Source organism: Notamacropus eugenii, chromosome 1 (genome assembly GCF_028372415.1).
Source record: "Notamacropus eugenii isolate mMacEug1 chromosome 1, mMacEug1.pri_v2, whole genome shotgun sequence".
NCBI lineage: Eukaryota > Metazoa > Chordata > Mammalia > Diprotodontia > Macropodidae > Notamacropus > Notamacropus eugenii.
This window is the reverse complement of record NC_092872.1, coordinates 465,147,428-465,163,584: the sequence shown is the minus strand read 5'-3', so window position 1 is coordinate 465,163,584 and position 16,157 is coordinate 465,147,428. Positions and strand designations below refer to the sequence as shown.

The following is a 16,157-nucleotide window of genomic DNA, read 5'->3' as shown; positions in this document are numbered from 1 at the left end:
AAATAATGTTTAGTATTAGGAATACTGAAAGGAAAAAGGAATTTAATGTCTGGATGATTCTCACTAAACAAATATGCAAAAGACAGCAGAGTAAAGTAGCATCAGATTACTTACCTTCTTTAAATGCTAAGTAGAAGACAAAATTAAATAACTATAGCCTATACCATAATACTGCTAAACCCTAAGCTACTCTTCCATGATGTCAAACAAATTATGAATTATAGTACCAACATAAATTAAGTCTGGGTCATTTACCACAATGTTAGAAATGGCAAGAAAATAACCTTTCCAACCATAATCTTTCCCTGCTTTTGGCAAGAAAGAACTAATAAGTACTCCATGGAATATCTACTAGTTGATTAGTCAACGGAAATATATTAATAAGCACATGTGATCAGCTGACAATCAATGGCATATAAAGACCCTATGCTCTAATTCATTATATACATGTCCACTAAACCACAAGCTTTTAAGCATGCCTGAAACTCAACTGATTGTAAGCACAGGGCTGTTACATACCTTCATTTTGAAAACTGGCTGGAATTCTTTTAGGGCAGACAATAATTTTATCTCAACTGCTGCCTTTTCAGCCTCTTTACCATCTGCAAAAACATCAAAGATGGCATCCAGAGTTTCTCCAGCTACTACAAGAGAAGAATCTTTGGTGGCCACTTCAAGAAGAAATTTTCCAATGGTCTGAAACAAAATAGAATTATTTGACATCCAAAAATTACAAAATATCTTAAAAGCATACATATTAAGAATAGTATTGTATATTACACTGTTTGAAAAACATTTAATATGCTTCATAGAACTAGGGATGTAAAGGTCTAAGAGATGTGAGTATTTGAGGAAGAATATTGGACTTGTAATCAGGTGATGTGGTTTTGAGCTGTGGTTTTATTATCTTATTGTCCATACCACCTCTCAGGCAAATCACTTTCCCCTCTCTAGATTTAGGACTTTTCATCTGGTAAACTAGAGAAGGCCCCTTCCAAATGCAACAATCTGTGACCCCTCCACCGAGAGAACAAAGACCACAAGCATTTTTCACTGAAGCTTTATTTTTACATACTTTTGCCCCTCCTTATTTTAAAGGTTACAAAAATAAAATCATTTCCCCATAGGCTTCATATCTCTAAAGAAAGTAGGATAGTGTTAGGAGTAAACAAAGTTATACACAACATACTTTTATCTTTCTAAACTATGATTAGAGACCTTTAACAGGTGCTTAAAAACACTGTCAACTTTTCCCACAATTAAGCCAAAATGTTCTGTTTAAAATAAAAGAAAAACAACAACAAAACCCAAAAACCACACAACCCTATAGAAGACACTAAAGGATTATTCCAAAAACCAGATTTTTTTATTCTTAAACTTTAAATGAAAGATATATAGTCTTTTACAATTTCTACACTTTCACTCTCAGAGAAGCAACAGAATGAGTTGTGAAGATACATTTAAAGGCTGCAACAGTGATACAATGGATGGTAAGTTGCCCATGGGAGTTAGGCCAGAGTTCAAGTTCTACCACTGACCCACGCCACCTATATGGGTCAAGTCACAAATTCTCTAGTGCTCTAGGAACACTACAAATTTCAAAACTGATATATTAGTCTAGAAATATATTTTACCTTTAGTGTTTCAAGTGTACCATGTTCTTTGGCTAGGACACAGCCCGTGATTCCTAAAATACCAATAACATTTACTCTAACACCAATATTACTGCTATGAATCCCAGCTTCACATAATGACATCAGTTGCTCAGGAGTCATGCACTGTTGAGAGATAGTAGGGGAGATATACATTTATGTTAAATTCCATCAATTTCAACAGTCTAGGGCAACACAGACTTGATATCAGATGTCATAAACACATTCTAACAAGAGAGATAGGAACCACTTGCTGTGAAGATACTGCATACTAATTAAGAATCCAGGGAATCAAACAAACAGATTCCTCATTAAGTAATTAATCTATCTTAAACTTTACAGTTATTGCCAATATTAATGCTAGCATAGATGTAAACTTTTTAAACAAGGTCTTATCCCATATTATGTTTCATAAGCCCCTCTTTTCTATTGATTCTCAAATTACGTCTTAAAAATATTTAAAAATATTGCAAACAGCAGAGTAGAGCAACTGCTGTGTTGGATTTGAAGATAGGAGTTTGTATTTTGTCTCTAGTACAATATCTAAGCTATCTAACTATGAACAAGTCATCTAATCTTTCAATAAAATATTTTTTTTTAAAAAAAAGCACCCAATCAAATCACACTAATTTCTAAGTCATTTGGATTTATTTTTTTCAATTTAGACTTAAAAGTACAGATTCTGAGAAAAGCCCCTAAGCACTGAAATCTGAGCACTTCAGTACCAAACATTCTTGAATAAGGCAAAGTGAAGGACAAAAAAGTATTTTCTACTATCATCAGAGGGTCAAAATCTAAAGGGAGGTTCTTGATCTGGAATCCATGTATTTCAGTGTTTTTAAAAATATATATTTTGATAACTATCAATATACTTGGGTTTTTTTGTAATTCTATGTGTATTTTATTTTATATATTTAAAAACATTATACTACTAAGTGATCCAACAGATTTCACAATACTGCCAAAGGAATCTATGATTATAAAAAAAAAAAAAAGGTTAGGAATTTAACTGTTTTAATGTATGGTTATTATCACGGCAACATCAGAGTACCTAGCACCCTCAACACATCAGGTGCTGAAGAAGATGGGTTTACCAAACAGTTCCAGCTGCCTGGGAATTTACAATGTTACATGAAGTCATTACTACTAGCTGAATATCAGTTTTGAATTATTTTTTCATTTGTAATGGATTTGGGCTGTACCTACTGACCGAATGCTTAGAACTGCAGAGTTGGTCAGGTTTTGAAGTGCAATCATTATGTTTGTATGCTACTATACAGGTTTATTCCCCCTCCAAAGCACTTTCATAGGCAACCTTATGAAAAGGACAGATTGTTTTCCCCATTTTACTGAAACCCAGAAGTTACCACATGACTTGGCTTCCAGAGTGACTTGCCTAAGTTTACATGGTTAAAATGAGTCCAAACAACAAAAACAATATCTGAGTGCTAACAATTTCAAGAGAAATAGGAAGCTTTGAGTTCCACATTTTCCAAAAACCTAGATGTCATACATGCACTTCAGACTTGACATGTCAAAATGAAAATTGTTGTATTTTACAAAAAATTAATTCTTGGTATAAAGGTCCTCATTCTGGTTGATGTTTGCCACCTAGAGTTAACCTCTGATTTTTCATCACTCTCACTTTCAATCGTTATGTTCCATCACCTCATCTCAATTCCCTTTCCTTAATTCAACTGCTTGTCAACTTGTGTTTGGACTGCTGTTATCAAGAAAGCCCAGCAGGAAGAGCTGAGAAATTCTATTCAACATAACTACAGAAGCTATAAAGTATAGGGGACTGTATCTATTAGGATACAAGCAAGAACTATATTAAACCAACTATAAAATATACTTTGCAGAAATAAAGGCAGAGTTAAATAATTACGGCAACATTACTCACATGTCAAGCCAATATTAAAAAAAACAATAATATGATCTAAATTAACTTATTCAGTGCTGAGTCAATGAAACTACCAAAGGAATATTTTATAGTTAGAAAAAACACCAAAATTCATATGAGGAACAAAAAAGTCAAGAATCTTAAAGTCCATAATGAAAAATGGGAAGATCTCAAACTATACTAAAAAGCACTAATCTTTAAAATGATTTGGTACTGTTTAAAAACTAAGAGGTTAATCAAACAGACTAGGTAGTCATCAAAGAGATGCAAACAAACACAGTAGTATAAATCCAAAGAGCCCATTTACTGGAGGAAGGAATCACTATCTGACAAAAACTTCAAGGAAAACAGAAGAGCAGACTGGCAGAAATTAGGTTCAGGCCAATAAACTCATATATATTTTAAAAAGCTACAATTGAATACATGACCTATGTATTTAAGAGGACATCATAAATAAATGAGAAGAGCAAAGAAGAAATTATCTTTCAGACCTATAGAGAGGAAGAGTTCATAGACTAGCAATAAAGAGCACCACAAGATAAAATGGACAATTCTGATAATATCAAATTTAAAAGTGACTGCACAAATTATATGTAGTTAAAACTGTAAGGAAACAGGTATAACAAGTTTCTCTAATAAAGTCTTCTCTGCAAGATATATAAAGAACTAACTAGAATTTATAAGATCAAGAACCACTTCCAAATTGATAAAATGGTCAAAGGATATGAAGAGTATCCTGAAAACAGGCTGTTTTCAAAGAAATTCAAGCCACCAACAACCATATGAAAAAATGTTCTAAATCACTAATAATTCAAGAAATACTAAGCTCCCAACCTATCAGACTGGCAAAGATGACAAAAGAGGAAAAGGACAAATAGTGGAAAGATTATGGGACAACTGGTGCACTAAGAGCACTGGAATTGGTCCAGCCATTTTGGAAAGCAATTTGGAACTCTGCCCTGAAAGTTAGCAAAATCGTGCATAATCTTTGATCTAGCTATAACATTACTAGGTCTGGACCCCAAAAAAATTAAAAAAAGAGGAAAAGAATATAAATGTACAAAGTAATTTATAGCAACTCTTTTCAAAGTTGCCAAAAAAATTGGAAGCTAAGAGAGCATCCTATTGGGAAATGGTTAAACAAACTGTGGTTTATGAATGTAATGGAATATGATTGTGCCATATGGAATGGAATGTGCCATAAGAAATGATCAAATGGGTAATTTCTGAGGAAAATGAGGAAATATTTAAGAAAAGATGCCAGGCAAAGTGAGCAGCACTAGGAAAAAAATCTATATGACAACCATATTACAGAGAAAAAGAACTCTGAAATGCTTTAGAATTCTGATCGGTGCAATGACAAACCAAACGACTGAATGAAGATGAAACAAACCATTAAGCTCCTGTCAGGGAGGTAGACTAAAGATGGAGAGAGAGATATACATTTTTGGATGTGGTAAATGTGGGAATTTGTTTAGCTTTGCCATGAACGTTCTTGATGGGGATCTTTTTTTTTTTTTTTGGTTCACTCAGGGCAAGGGGAGAAGAAAGTGGGGATAGATTATAAATGCATATAAAATAAATCAATTTATTTTAAATAAGAACCTCAAGAAACAAACACTGGACTAACAAATATTATAAATCTTACCAAATGATGTGATATTTTCTTTAAAAAGTAGTAGCATAGCCAGTTACCAAAGTAATACTCAATTAGTACTCAGTTACTCTACAGGTTATTCTGTCAATTGAGTTTATAAACCTTCTGCCTGCTTTTTCCTCCAACGGAAGTAAAAAAGAAAAACAAACTAAATATCAGTTAGTTTACTTATACATAATTCTAGAGATTAAAAGATTAGTTTAAAAAAGTCATTGTCTGTGATCCTCTCTAATTTAAAATCTGATTAAAATTTCAAGCCTAGTGATTTTTTAGAGCTAGAATTTTTAAAATTCCATTCTCTATGACATGTAACTAAAAATGACACATACACATATATTTCTTCCTAATTTTTTTAATTAAAATTTTTCCGTTTCATTTCAATAGCAAAACCACATTCCATTAAACACAAATCAACAGAAAAAATTTACTAAACTCAACTACTGCAACACAATTTCCACCTAATAATTATCAAATTGATTACTGATGCCTTAAGAAGTAGAGTTTGGCCATTCAGGACTGGAAATAAAATTTCTCTTTGTCTACCCTCTTCCAGGAATAACAAGAGACTGGGAGAGGAAGAAAGGGCAAAAATCATTAAATGGTTTGGGTTTTTTTTTTTTTAACTACCCGTCAACATTTATTGCCACCAAATACAAAGCATTACTGGACCAATAACTATTTGTAAAGCCAAAAGCTTAGGTGATACAGTGAATAGAGCACTGGAATAGAAGTCAAGAAGACCTGCACTTAAATCTTGCCTCTTACAAGTTATGTGATCTTGGGCTTTGCCAACCTCAACATGTTATATAAATGCTAGATTTTTTTTCCTAACAATTTTGTGCTTCAAAGAATTTGCTGGAAAGATCATTAAAAGTACAGAAATAAAGCATTAAACTTTGCTTGTATATCTTACAAATACCTTTCAGATCACCCCACATTTTATGCAAAAAGAAAAAAAAAAATCTCACCTGAGAAATGTTCTTGGATGCCATTATCTGCAACAGAGTCCTTAAAGCACTACTTACAGCTTCCAGGAATTCTGTGTGTTTGGCAAAATCTAAGACAGACAAAACACAAAAATAAAATCCAAAAATTCACCTTACATGCTTTAGTTAAGTGTTTTTACAAGAAATAGTGGCAAAATAAGGGAGACTAGTATAATCGGAATATATTCAATATCTGATTTGTCCTATAATCTACAAACTTGAAATCCATATAAGCCAAATATTTTCAGATGCCCTTCTTTCTCTGCATGTACACTGATTATTTGTGGGTAATAAATTATAGTAATGAAAACCCCAACAAGGAATGCACTTTTGTACTTACATTAAACAAAGTATAATTTGCTGTTCTGGAATTTGTAATCAATTAACTACACTAAGTATAAATTCATTAAAATTTGGAAAATTTCTTGGGTTTCCCAACCTGCCCTAGGATCAGTTCCAGTCTGTTCTCCATTCCTTGCTGGGGAAGAACGGCAGCACCTCTTTGATTCAAAGTACTAGCTTAAACCAAATTGCCTATAGAGTTTTCTTGCTCTCTTGACTCACACTATCCTTTTAATGGAGAAGAAATTTTAGAAATCTTTTTTTTAAAGTTGTCTCTGGTTTGAAGATAGAAGTTAAAGAAGAGAAATGACAAAAAGCAGTGTCTTCCTTCCACACTTCTTTATAAAGTGGGGATTTGCTGCAAAGCAGAAAATCTATCCAATTAAAATCATCATCAATATTATAAGTGAATTTGACTTAATTTTATAGTTGGATTTAGCTTTTAACATTCAGATTAATAAAGGGTGGCACTGTCGTTACAAAGCTGGACAATACAGAACTGGCTTGCCCCCCAAAAAACTTTTAAAGTGTAATCTACATAATTAATATTTTCTTAAGTTCAGATGATTAAGAAAGCAAATTTAAATCAAGCCTTGATTTGTAGCATTTGTTGATTTCTAAGGTGTAAATGCTCACACTGAAAATTTAGCAACCAGCTCTAGAAAACCCTATGAAATTGGCTCTAGCACACACCTGCCTCCATTCTTTAATTCTTTTCCAAGTTATCACTCCTACATCTTTTCCCTTCCTCATCTATAAACCTGGTGAATACATTCAACTTTCCTCTTCTCAAATCTCTTGCTCCCTTTTCCTACCAAAAATCTTGCCTCAAGGTTTACTTCAGCCTCAGATTATTCCCACAATCTGCTCTCTTTGTTCCTACTCACATGCTACTGAACAAAGCTAAAAAAAATTGCTGCCTAGGTCCACTATTAATTTATGTTACATAAACTCACCACTAGGTCCTCACTGTGGCAAAGCAATCCTTTTATATCTCCCTCCTTGATTCACTAACCTCACTCACCATAGTATTTTTCCAAACCTTTTCAACTCTCCTAAAATCTCACATAGCTTTGATATGAGAACCCTCCATATTTCACTTTGAAAAACTGAGACTATACACCAAGATCTTCTTTTTAATACCTCTTTATCTCACATAACTAACATGAATTCTACCACTGTCTTTACATCTGTCTCACAAAAAGTAGCCCATCTCCTTGCTAACTCAAACCCAAGCCATCCCATTCCATCCTACATTCTCCAGTAGATTGTCTCCCTCTATCGCTGCTTTTTTTGTTGTTAAGTTGTTTTTTAATCACATCTAACTCTTCATGACCCCATGTGGGTTGGAATATTTTAGTAGCTATTAACAGCTCCAACTAATGATATTTTGGAATTTATTCTATACTGTATTTTATAAAGATACTGGAGTAGTTTGCCATCTCCAGCTCATTTTACTGATGAGGAAACTGAAACAAACAGGGTTAAATGACTTGTCCCAGGTAATACAGCTAGTAAGTCTAAGGCTGAATTTGAACCTAGGTCTTCCTGACTGCAGGCCTGGCACTCCATCTACTCTGCCACCTAGCTGCCCTTATCATTGCTATTTTCTCACTAATCTTCATTCTCTGGCTTAGAATAGGCTTTCTTAATCGTTCTGTGAAATTATCAACTATATACACATATGTTTTTACTATCCTTTAAACTTACGGGAAAAATCTCCAGAGAGATAGTGGAGCCTGAATGCAGACTTTAGAAGATACTTTTTCTTTTATTTTTTCTGTGTTTTGTTTCACAGCATGACTACACATGTATAACCTATGTCAAACTGTGTGCCTTCTCAATGATGGAAGAGAGAGAATTTAGAACTAAACATCTGATAAAAAGAATGCTAAAATAGTTTTTACATGTAACTGAGGAAAATAAAATATAAAGTAAAATATATGTGAGAAAAAAGAAAAATACATTTGTGGAAAGATGAAAATCACCTGAGAAAATTTAATATTTTTGAAAAATGCATAGAGAGCACATGGATTCTATGTATTTTCCACAATATAAGTGGGAAATGAGTAAATGCCCCTAAGTTTTAAAATACACTTAACGTTTCTCCTAGAAATTAGTTTTTAACAAATGGATGAGGCAGCAATTTAGGACCACATTATATAGTAATTACTGAAAATTACTCTTTTCATTATTAAATATATACTGAATGCATTCAATGTTAAGGGTACTCACAAATTTTACTGCTCAAACCAGAATTTTATTTGTCGATTCAAGGGGTAGGAGGAAGCAGACAAAAAAAAAGGCACACCATCGTTACAATGTTACACAACCTAAACAATACTTCCGACCCACTGAACGTGTGATTTCTCTTTTTGACCTATTCTAATTTCTACAGTTTATTTATAAGGATAGGTTGAGAGCCAGGACAGCAAAAAGAAGGACAAGGTGAAGAGCATAGTGTATAAGATCCCTTTAGTAGTAAAAATCCAGGCAACTTTTTAACAATGGCTAAAACCAGGAGAGCAAAAGGAAGGAGGCAAGGATGAAATGTATAGGATGAAGGGCGCAACTTTTTAATCAATGAGTAACATTTAGAGAATCATAAGTAGTTTTTTGACAAGTGGACTAGATTGCATTATTAGTCTTTGTGTACAGATTATCACTGAACTCAAATAAGAGGATCTACAATTTAAACAATTCTTAAATCATGTGAGTTTTTCCCCCAAATAAAAACATTAAAGGATACTAAGTAAATAAGCATAGTATAATTATAAGCTCTTTAGCCCACAATTACATGAAAGTTATTTATGCTCCATGAAGTATATTTACCTGTTTATAATGCCAATGACTACCATGTAATATGTTTATAAATCCTTGCTGAATTGAATCTGCATGGTTGTATATTTTGTCAGTACTGATTACAATTCTTGTCAAATTAGACTATAAAATACAATACAGAATAAATTCCAAAACATCATTAGTTGGGGCTCGTAATAGCTACTAAAATGATAGTAAGGGATAATAATAATTACGTAGTGTTATAAGTATAAGCTACACATGAATTCTAGGATACAAGTAGGAATAATAGCATTTTTTTAAATTAGAAGGCCCTTAGGGAATCATTTAATCCCTTCATTTTAAAGATGAGGTAACCGAAGATAAAATTTCACTGATTTTCCAAGGTCATGCAGATTCTAAGTGGCAGAAGAGGGACTGAAACCCACATACTCTATTTAGTACTTGTTCTAAAGCATGGGGTAAGAGAATTTTTCATTTACTTTACAGTCTACTGATTAATCTGTCCTTCCAAAAAAATTTCCCTACCAAAGCCAATCTCCAATGGATAAGTGGCTCAAGGATATAAACCATCAATTCTCAGAAGAACTGCACATATAAAAGAACTGTAAATCACTAAGAGAAGTGCACATCAAAACAACTCTTAGGTTTCACCTCACACTGTCAATTGGCAAAGATGACAAAAGATGGGAATAGTTATGTTGAAGGGTTGCGGGAAAATAGGCACATAAATGTATTGTTGATGAAACTGAATCAGGGCATCCATTTTGAAAAGCTATTTGAAATCATGCAAGTAAAGTATCTAAAATGTTCATCCCTTTCATCTAGAGTCAAAAGCATACTATAAAGGCATTACTAACCTTACACCCCAATAAGGCCACTGAAAAGAAAGTCTTTATATATCCTTAAATATTTATAACAACATTTTTTGATAAAGTAAAGAACTGAAAACAAAGTAGCTGTACATTGATTAGGGAATGACTGAATGAACAATTTTTACAGCAATGTAAAAAATTATGAATGTGATGAATACACAGAAGCACGATATACATGAGCTAAAGCATAGTGAAAGTTAACAGAGCAAAAAAACAAACAAAACCCCAAAACAAGTAACTTACAATGATGGAAATAGAAAAAACCACAAAACTCCCAAACTTTTTCCTTAAAAAGTCCCTACCAGGGGCGGAGCCAAGATGGCGGAGTAGAAAGACGCAAATACACATAGCTCCGAACCCACAACACATAGAACATTTGTATAAAGTAACTCACGGCGAATTCTGGAGCAGTGAGGCCACAGAATAGTGGAGCGAAGGAGATTTCTGTTCCAGAGGGACCTGCAAACCTCTCGCAAAAGGTCCGTCGCGCTGCAGAGCCCAGCCCAGACCTGCTGCGACCGAGAGGAACAGATCCCAGCAGGCTTCAGGGATGGGATCTCCAGCGGCCGCACAAGTCCCTCCACCCACAGGTGACGGGGGGCGGTGAGAGAGTCTCTTTGGCGGGTCGAGGGGGAAGTGGGGTGCCCCCATGGTTCGGGCCCCCTCGGGAGACAGAAGCTGAGGGGCAGCGAAGCAGGCAGGAGCCTGGATCCATTGTTGAAGGTCTCTGCATAAACTCCCAGAGGGAACTGAGCCTGAGAGGCAGCCCTGCCCCCACCTGAGCACCTGAACTTAATCTCACACTGAACAGCAGCCCTGCCCCCACCCAAAGCCCTGAGGCTGGAAGCAGCATTTGAATCTCAGACCCCAAGCGCTGGCTGGGAGGAGGTGGGTGTGAGAATATTCAGAGGTCAAATCACTGGCTAGGAAAATGCCCAGAAAAGGGAAAAAAACCAAGACTATAGAAGGTTACTTTCTTGGTGAACAGGCATTTCCTCCCTCCCTTTCTGATGAGGAAGAACAATGCTTACCATCAGGCAAAGACACAGAAATCAAGGCTTCTGTGTCCCAGCCCACCCAATGGGCTCAGGCCATGGAAGAGCTCAAAAAGAATTTTGAAAATCAAGTCAGAGGGGTGGAGGAAAAGCTGGGAAGAGAAATGGGAGACATGAAGTCAAAGCATGAACAGCAAATCAGCTCCCTGCTAAAGGAGACCCAAAAAAATGCTGAAGAAAATAACACCTTGAAAAATAGGCTAATTCAACTGGTAAAAGAGGTTCAAAAAGCCAATGAGGAGAAGAATGCTTTCAAAAGCAGAATTAGCCCAATGCAAAAGGAGGTTCAAAAGCTCACTGAAGAAAATAGTTCTTTCAAAATTAGAATGGAACAGATGGAGGCTAAGGACTTTATGAGAAAGCAAGAAATCACAGAACAAAGCCAGAAGAATGGAAAAATGGAAGATAATGTGAAATATCTCATTGGAAAAACAACTGACCTGGAAAATAGATCCAGGAGAGACAATTTAAAAATTATGGGACTACCTGAAAGCCATGATCAAAAAAAGAGCCTAGACATCATCTTTCATGAAATTATCAAGGAAAACTGCCCTGAGATTCTAGAACCAGAGGGCAAAATAAATATTCAAGGAATCCACAGAACACCTCCTGAAAGAGATCCAAAAAGAGAAACTCCTAGGAACATTGTGGCCAAATTCCAGAGTTCCCACGTCAAGGAGAAAATATTGCAAGCAGCTAGAAAGAAACAATTCAAGTATTGTGGAAATACAATCAGGATAACACAAGATCTAGCAGCCTCTACATTAAGGGATCGAAGGGCATGGAATAGGATATTCCAGAAGTCAAAGGAACTAGGACTAAAACCAAGAATCACCTACCCAGCAAAACTAAGTATAATACTTCAGGGGAAAAATTGGTCTTTCAATGAAATAGAGGACTTTCAAGCATTCTTGATGAAAAGACCAGAGCTGAAAAGAAAATTTGACTTTCAAACACAAGAATGAAGAGAACCATGAAAAGGTGAACAGCAAAGAGAAGTCATAAGGGACTTACTAAAGTTGAACTGTTTACACTCCTACATGGAAAGACAATATTTGTAACTCTTGAAACTATTCAGTATCTGGGTACTGGGTGGGATTACAGACACACACATGCACACACACACACACACACACACACACACACACATAGAGACAGAGTGCACAGAGTGAATTGAAGAGGATGGGATCATATCTTAAAAAAAATGAAATCAAGCAGTGAGAGAGAAATATATTGGGAGGAGAAAGGGAGAATTGAATGGGGCAAATTATCTCTCATAAAAGAGGCAAGCAAAAGACTCATTAGTGGAGGGATAAAGAGGGGAGGTGAGAGAAAAACATGAAGTCTACTCTCATCACATTCCACTAAAGGAAGGAATAAAATGCACACTCATTTTGGTATGAAAACCTATCTTACAATACAGGAAAGTGGGGGATAAGGGGATAAGCAGGGTGGGGGGGATGATGGAAGGGAGGGCATGGGGAGAAGAGTGCAATTTGAGGTCGACACTCATGGGGAGGGACAGGATCAGAAGAGAATAGAAGTAATGGGGGACAGGATAGGATGGAGGGAAATATAGTTAGTCTTATACAACACAACTATTATGGAAGTCATTTGCAAAACTACACAGATATGGCCTATATTGAATTGCTTGCCTCCCAAAGGGAAGGGGTGGAGAGGGAGGGAGGTAAAGAAGTTGGAACTCAAAGTATTAGGATCAACTGTCGAGTAATGTTCTTGCCGCTAGGAAATAAGAAATACAGGTAAAGGGGTATAGAAAGCTATCTGGCCCTACAGGACAAAAGAGAAGATGGAGACAAGGGCAGAGAGGGATGATAGAAGAGAGAGCAGATTGGTCATAGGGGCAATTAGAATGCTTGGGGTTTGGGGGGGAGGGGAAAAAAGGGGAGAAAATTTGTAACCCAAAATTTTGTGAAAATGAATGTTAAAAGTTAAATAAACAAATTTAATTAAAAAAAAAAAGAAAAAAAGAAAAAGGCACTGGATTGAGAGTCAGAGGATTTGGACTTATTACTTATGTGATGTGGTGTAAGTCACCACTTCTCAGAACCTAGTTTCTCATCTATACAATGAGGGAATTGTTCAAAAAGATCCCTGAATTCCCTTCCAGCCCTAAATCCTATGATATGAGAAACTAAGAAAAAGCAAACTATGTCAATGAGTGGGAAAAATGTTACTCATTTATAGAAACTTGATTTACACAATTTTCAACAAACACAAATAAAAGAGTACACTGTGTAACCTGGAAGATATATGAAAAGAAACATAGTTCCAATGGTAATGTCAGCTTTAAACATCTAATATATTTGGTATATGCTCTTTTCACAGAAGATAACATTATTCTCTCTTTAAATTCATATTTGTTGCTCAAGAAGACTGTACATGTCTTGGAACTCTATCCATTGCAGGGAGGTAGTGAATATAGGGTACAGAAGGATATACAAGGGTCCCAAAAAATCTCAGGGCAGTTTTAGGCTACAAAAGTGTAAAACCATACTAAGACTTTTGGGATGTGGAGCCAGCTGCTGGGGGGGTGGAGGGAGGGGGAGAAGAAGGTAAAGAAGGAGGGTGCAGGGAGCAGGAAGGAGGAGGAGAGAGAGGTGGAAATAGAGAAAAGGGGAAGGAGGGAGGGAGAGAGAAAAGGGGAGAGAGAGAGATGGATGGAGAGAGTTATTAAAGGAATTTGTCTTTCTTGACTATATGTATTTGTTTTTAAGAATTTGTTCTTTTTTTTCCCAGTGGGGTAGAGGTGTAAGGGAGAGAATATAGATTTCTGTTCATATTTTTAAACACAGAAGTTTAAATAGGAGGACGCTGACAGCTTCATGCACTTTCAGATGAACTCACTGTATTATTGGTTTTATTGAACTCTTATTTTGTCATCACAAAATGGGAGTAATCTGTAAATGTCATGTAGTAGCAAAGCACATCAATAAAACTTTAAAAGAAATAACAAAAAAAAATAAAAATAAAAAGTCCCTACCAACAAAAAAGCTAAATAACTGGAATTTAATACCCATTTCCACTGAGATAACAATAAATAAAGCTAGCACACTGTTATACATGTTAGAATTAAGTTGACTTACATAAATCAGAAGGGAAAAGTTACTACCATATAGGGAAAAAGGCTAGCAATGGGACAACAAAATGAATAATTAACAAAAATTAACCCCTTAAAGAGGTTGATTTTTAAAATTAAAATTGAACAATATAATTTATAGAATAGCTACTTTTCTCAGACTACTGATGCCAATAGCATTAGATATGTGATGGCTGTTTGCCTATCCCTTCCATTGTGCTCCTGGGCCTCTTTCTATCACAATACATTTGGTTTCCTTCACAACATATTTGGTTTCCTTTGTAATCTTGTGTTTTTTATTTTGTGAATTTAAAAAGATTTTTAGAAGGGGTTCACAGGCTTCAACAGATTCTGAATAGGATTCATCACACCCCAGAAATTAAGAAACTCTGATACCACCACCACTCAGGAACCTCTTCTCCTTTGCATATTCAAGTATTAAAATATTCTACCCAATCCAGATCACGGTGACTGCTGTAAACTAGCTTCCAGGTTAGCAGGCCAACTCCTGGCTCACCATCTTCCTCTCCTCAGCTTCTACTCTTACACCAGAGAATTTCAAAACCATGTTGATTTAACTCTCCAACTCCTCAGATTCCCAATTCCTCAGTCTCTGTAAGGCCTATGACCTACACCTTCAGCCACACATAAGGATAGTCATATACTGTTATCAGACCATTACCCAGAAATGTTCCAGTTCTGTTTGGACACTATTCTATCCAATTCTTTCTCTTACTTCACACAACAGGCCTTTATTACCTCTCACCTAAATGATCATAATAACTTCTTAAATGGTCTCCCTTAGATCTCTCCCCAGTTCATTAAGTCCATCCTACACACAATGCCAAAGCGCCTTTCCTTAAGTACAGATCTAGCCATGCCACTCCCCAATTTAATAAATTCTACTGGCTTCTGCTGTTAGCCTTTAGGATAAAATACAGACTAATGTTTTCACTTTTACAGTCTCTTATAACCTAGTTCTAACCTACCTCCATGTGCATTGCTCCCTATACCAAACTGTGACCCTGCCAAACTGGTTGTCTCTGCTACTCATACACAATACTCCATCTCCCCCCTCAATGTCTTTGTACTGACTATTCCCCACTCCTGGAATGCACAGTCTTCCTCTGAGATACAGCTCAAGTACAGCTTCTTTGTGAAGTTGTGCTTTGGTTTTTTTAATAATTTCCTTAATCACATGCCCTCTTCTCAAACTACTTCATATTTCTTTTCATGTATATATTTATATATGCCTTTGTTATCTCCCCCATTAGAGTATAAGTGCCTCATGAATAAGTTTCAACTATTATTTTTGTATTCCCAGCACTTAACAAAATGACTAGTACCTCATAGATATTTAATAAATGCCTGTTGAGTAATTAAGTTTGCAGGTTGGTTTATCAACAATTCTAACTCTCTGACCCTGGAAAATTTTGATTAGGGCTTCCTTTCACAATACAGCTTAATCATTTACCTGGCTGAGAAAAAACAAGCTGTGACAGATGCTGCGCAAGTGTCTGAAGTGCTGGGGCTCCTCCAAGACTGTCCACGTCTAAAACAGATAAGATACTGTGGAGGCACACAAGCGCCCTACACTGTATAGTGTTCATCCTGAAACAAAAGTACAATGATGCAGTGATTGATGTTCAGTTCGATGATCTATCATGACATTTTAGTTTTTCTAAAGCAACAAGATAATGGAACTAGGTATTAACATTTAATATAGCAAGTTCTGCTTTAAAATTAATAGTGGCTATATTATATACTTGGTGAAAAAGGGATGAAATT

At 35.6% G+C, this 16,157-nt stretch overlaps 1 protein-coding gene across 1 annotated transcript in view; it reads right to left on the bottom strand.

Moving 5' to 3' along the window:
• HEATR3 (HEAT repeat containing 3) overlaps positions 1 to 16,157 on the bottom strand; it is a 45,787-nt gene that overhangs the window by 7,784 nt on the left and 21,846 nt on the right. The window contains exons 11-14 of the mRNA XM_072632174.1: positions 15,844 to 15,980; positions 6,181 to 6,269; positions 1,635 to 1,778; positions 520 to 696 (exon numbers count right to left, since the gene is read on the bottom strand). Coding sequence (XP_072488275.1) covers positions 520 to 696; positions 1,635 to 1,778; positions 6,181 to 6,269; positions 15,844 to 15,980 — 547 coding nt within the window. The remainder of the gene's footprint in view (positions 1 to 519; positions 697 to 1,634; positions 1,779 to 6,180; positions 6,270 to 15,843; positions 15,981 to 16,157) is intronic.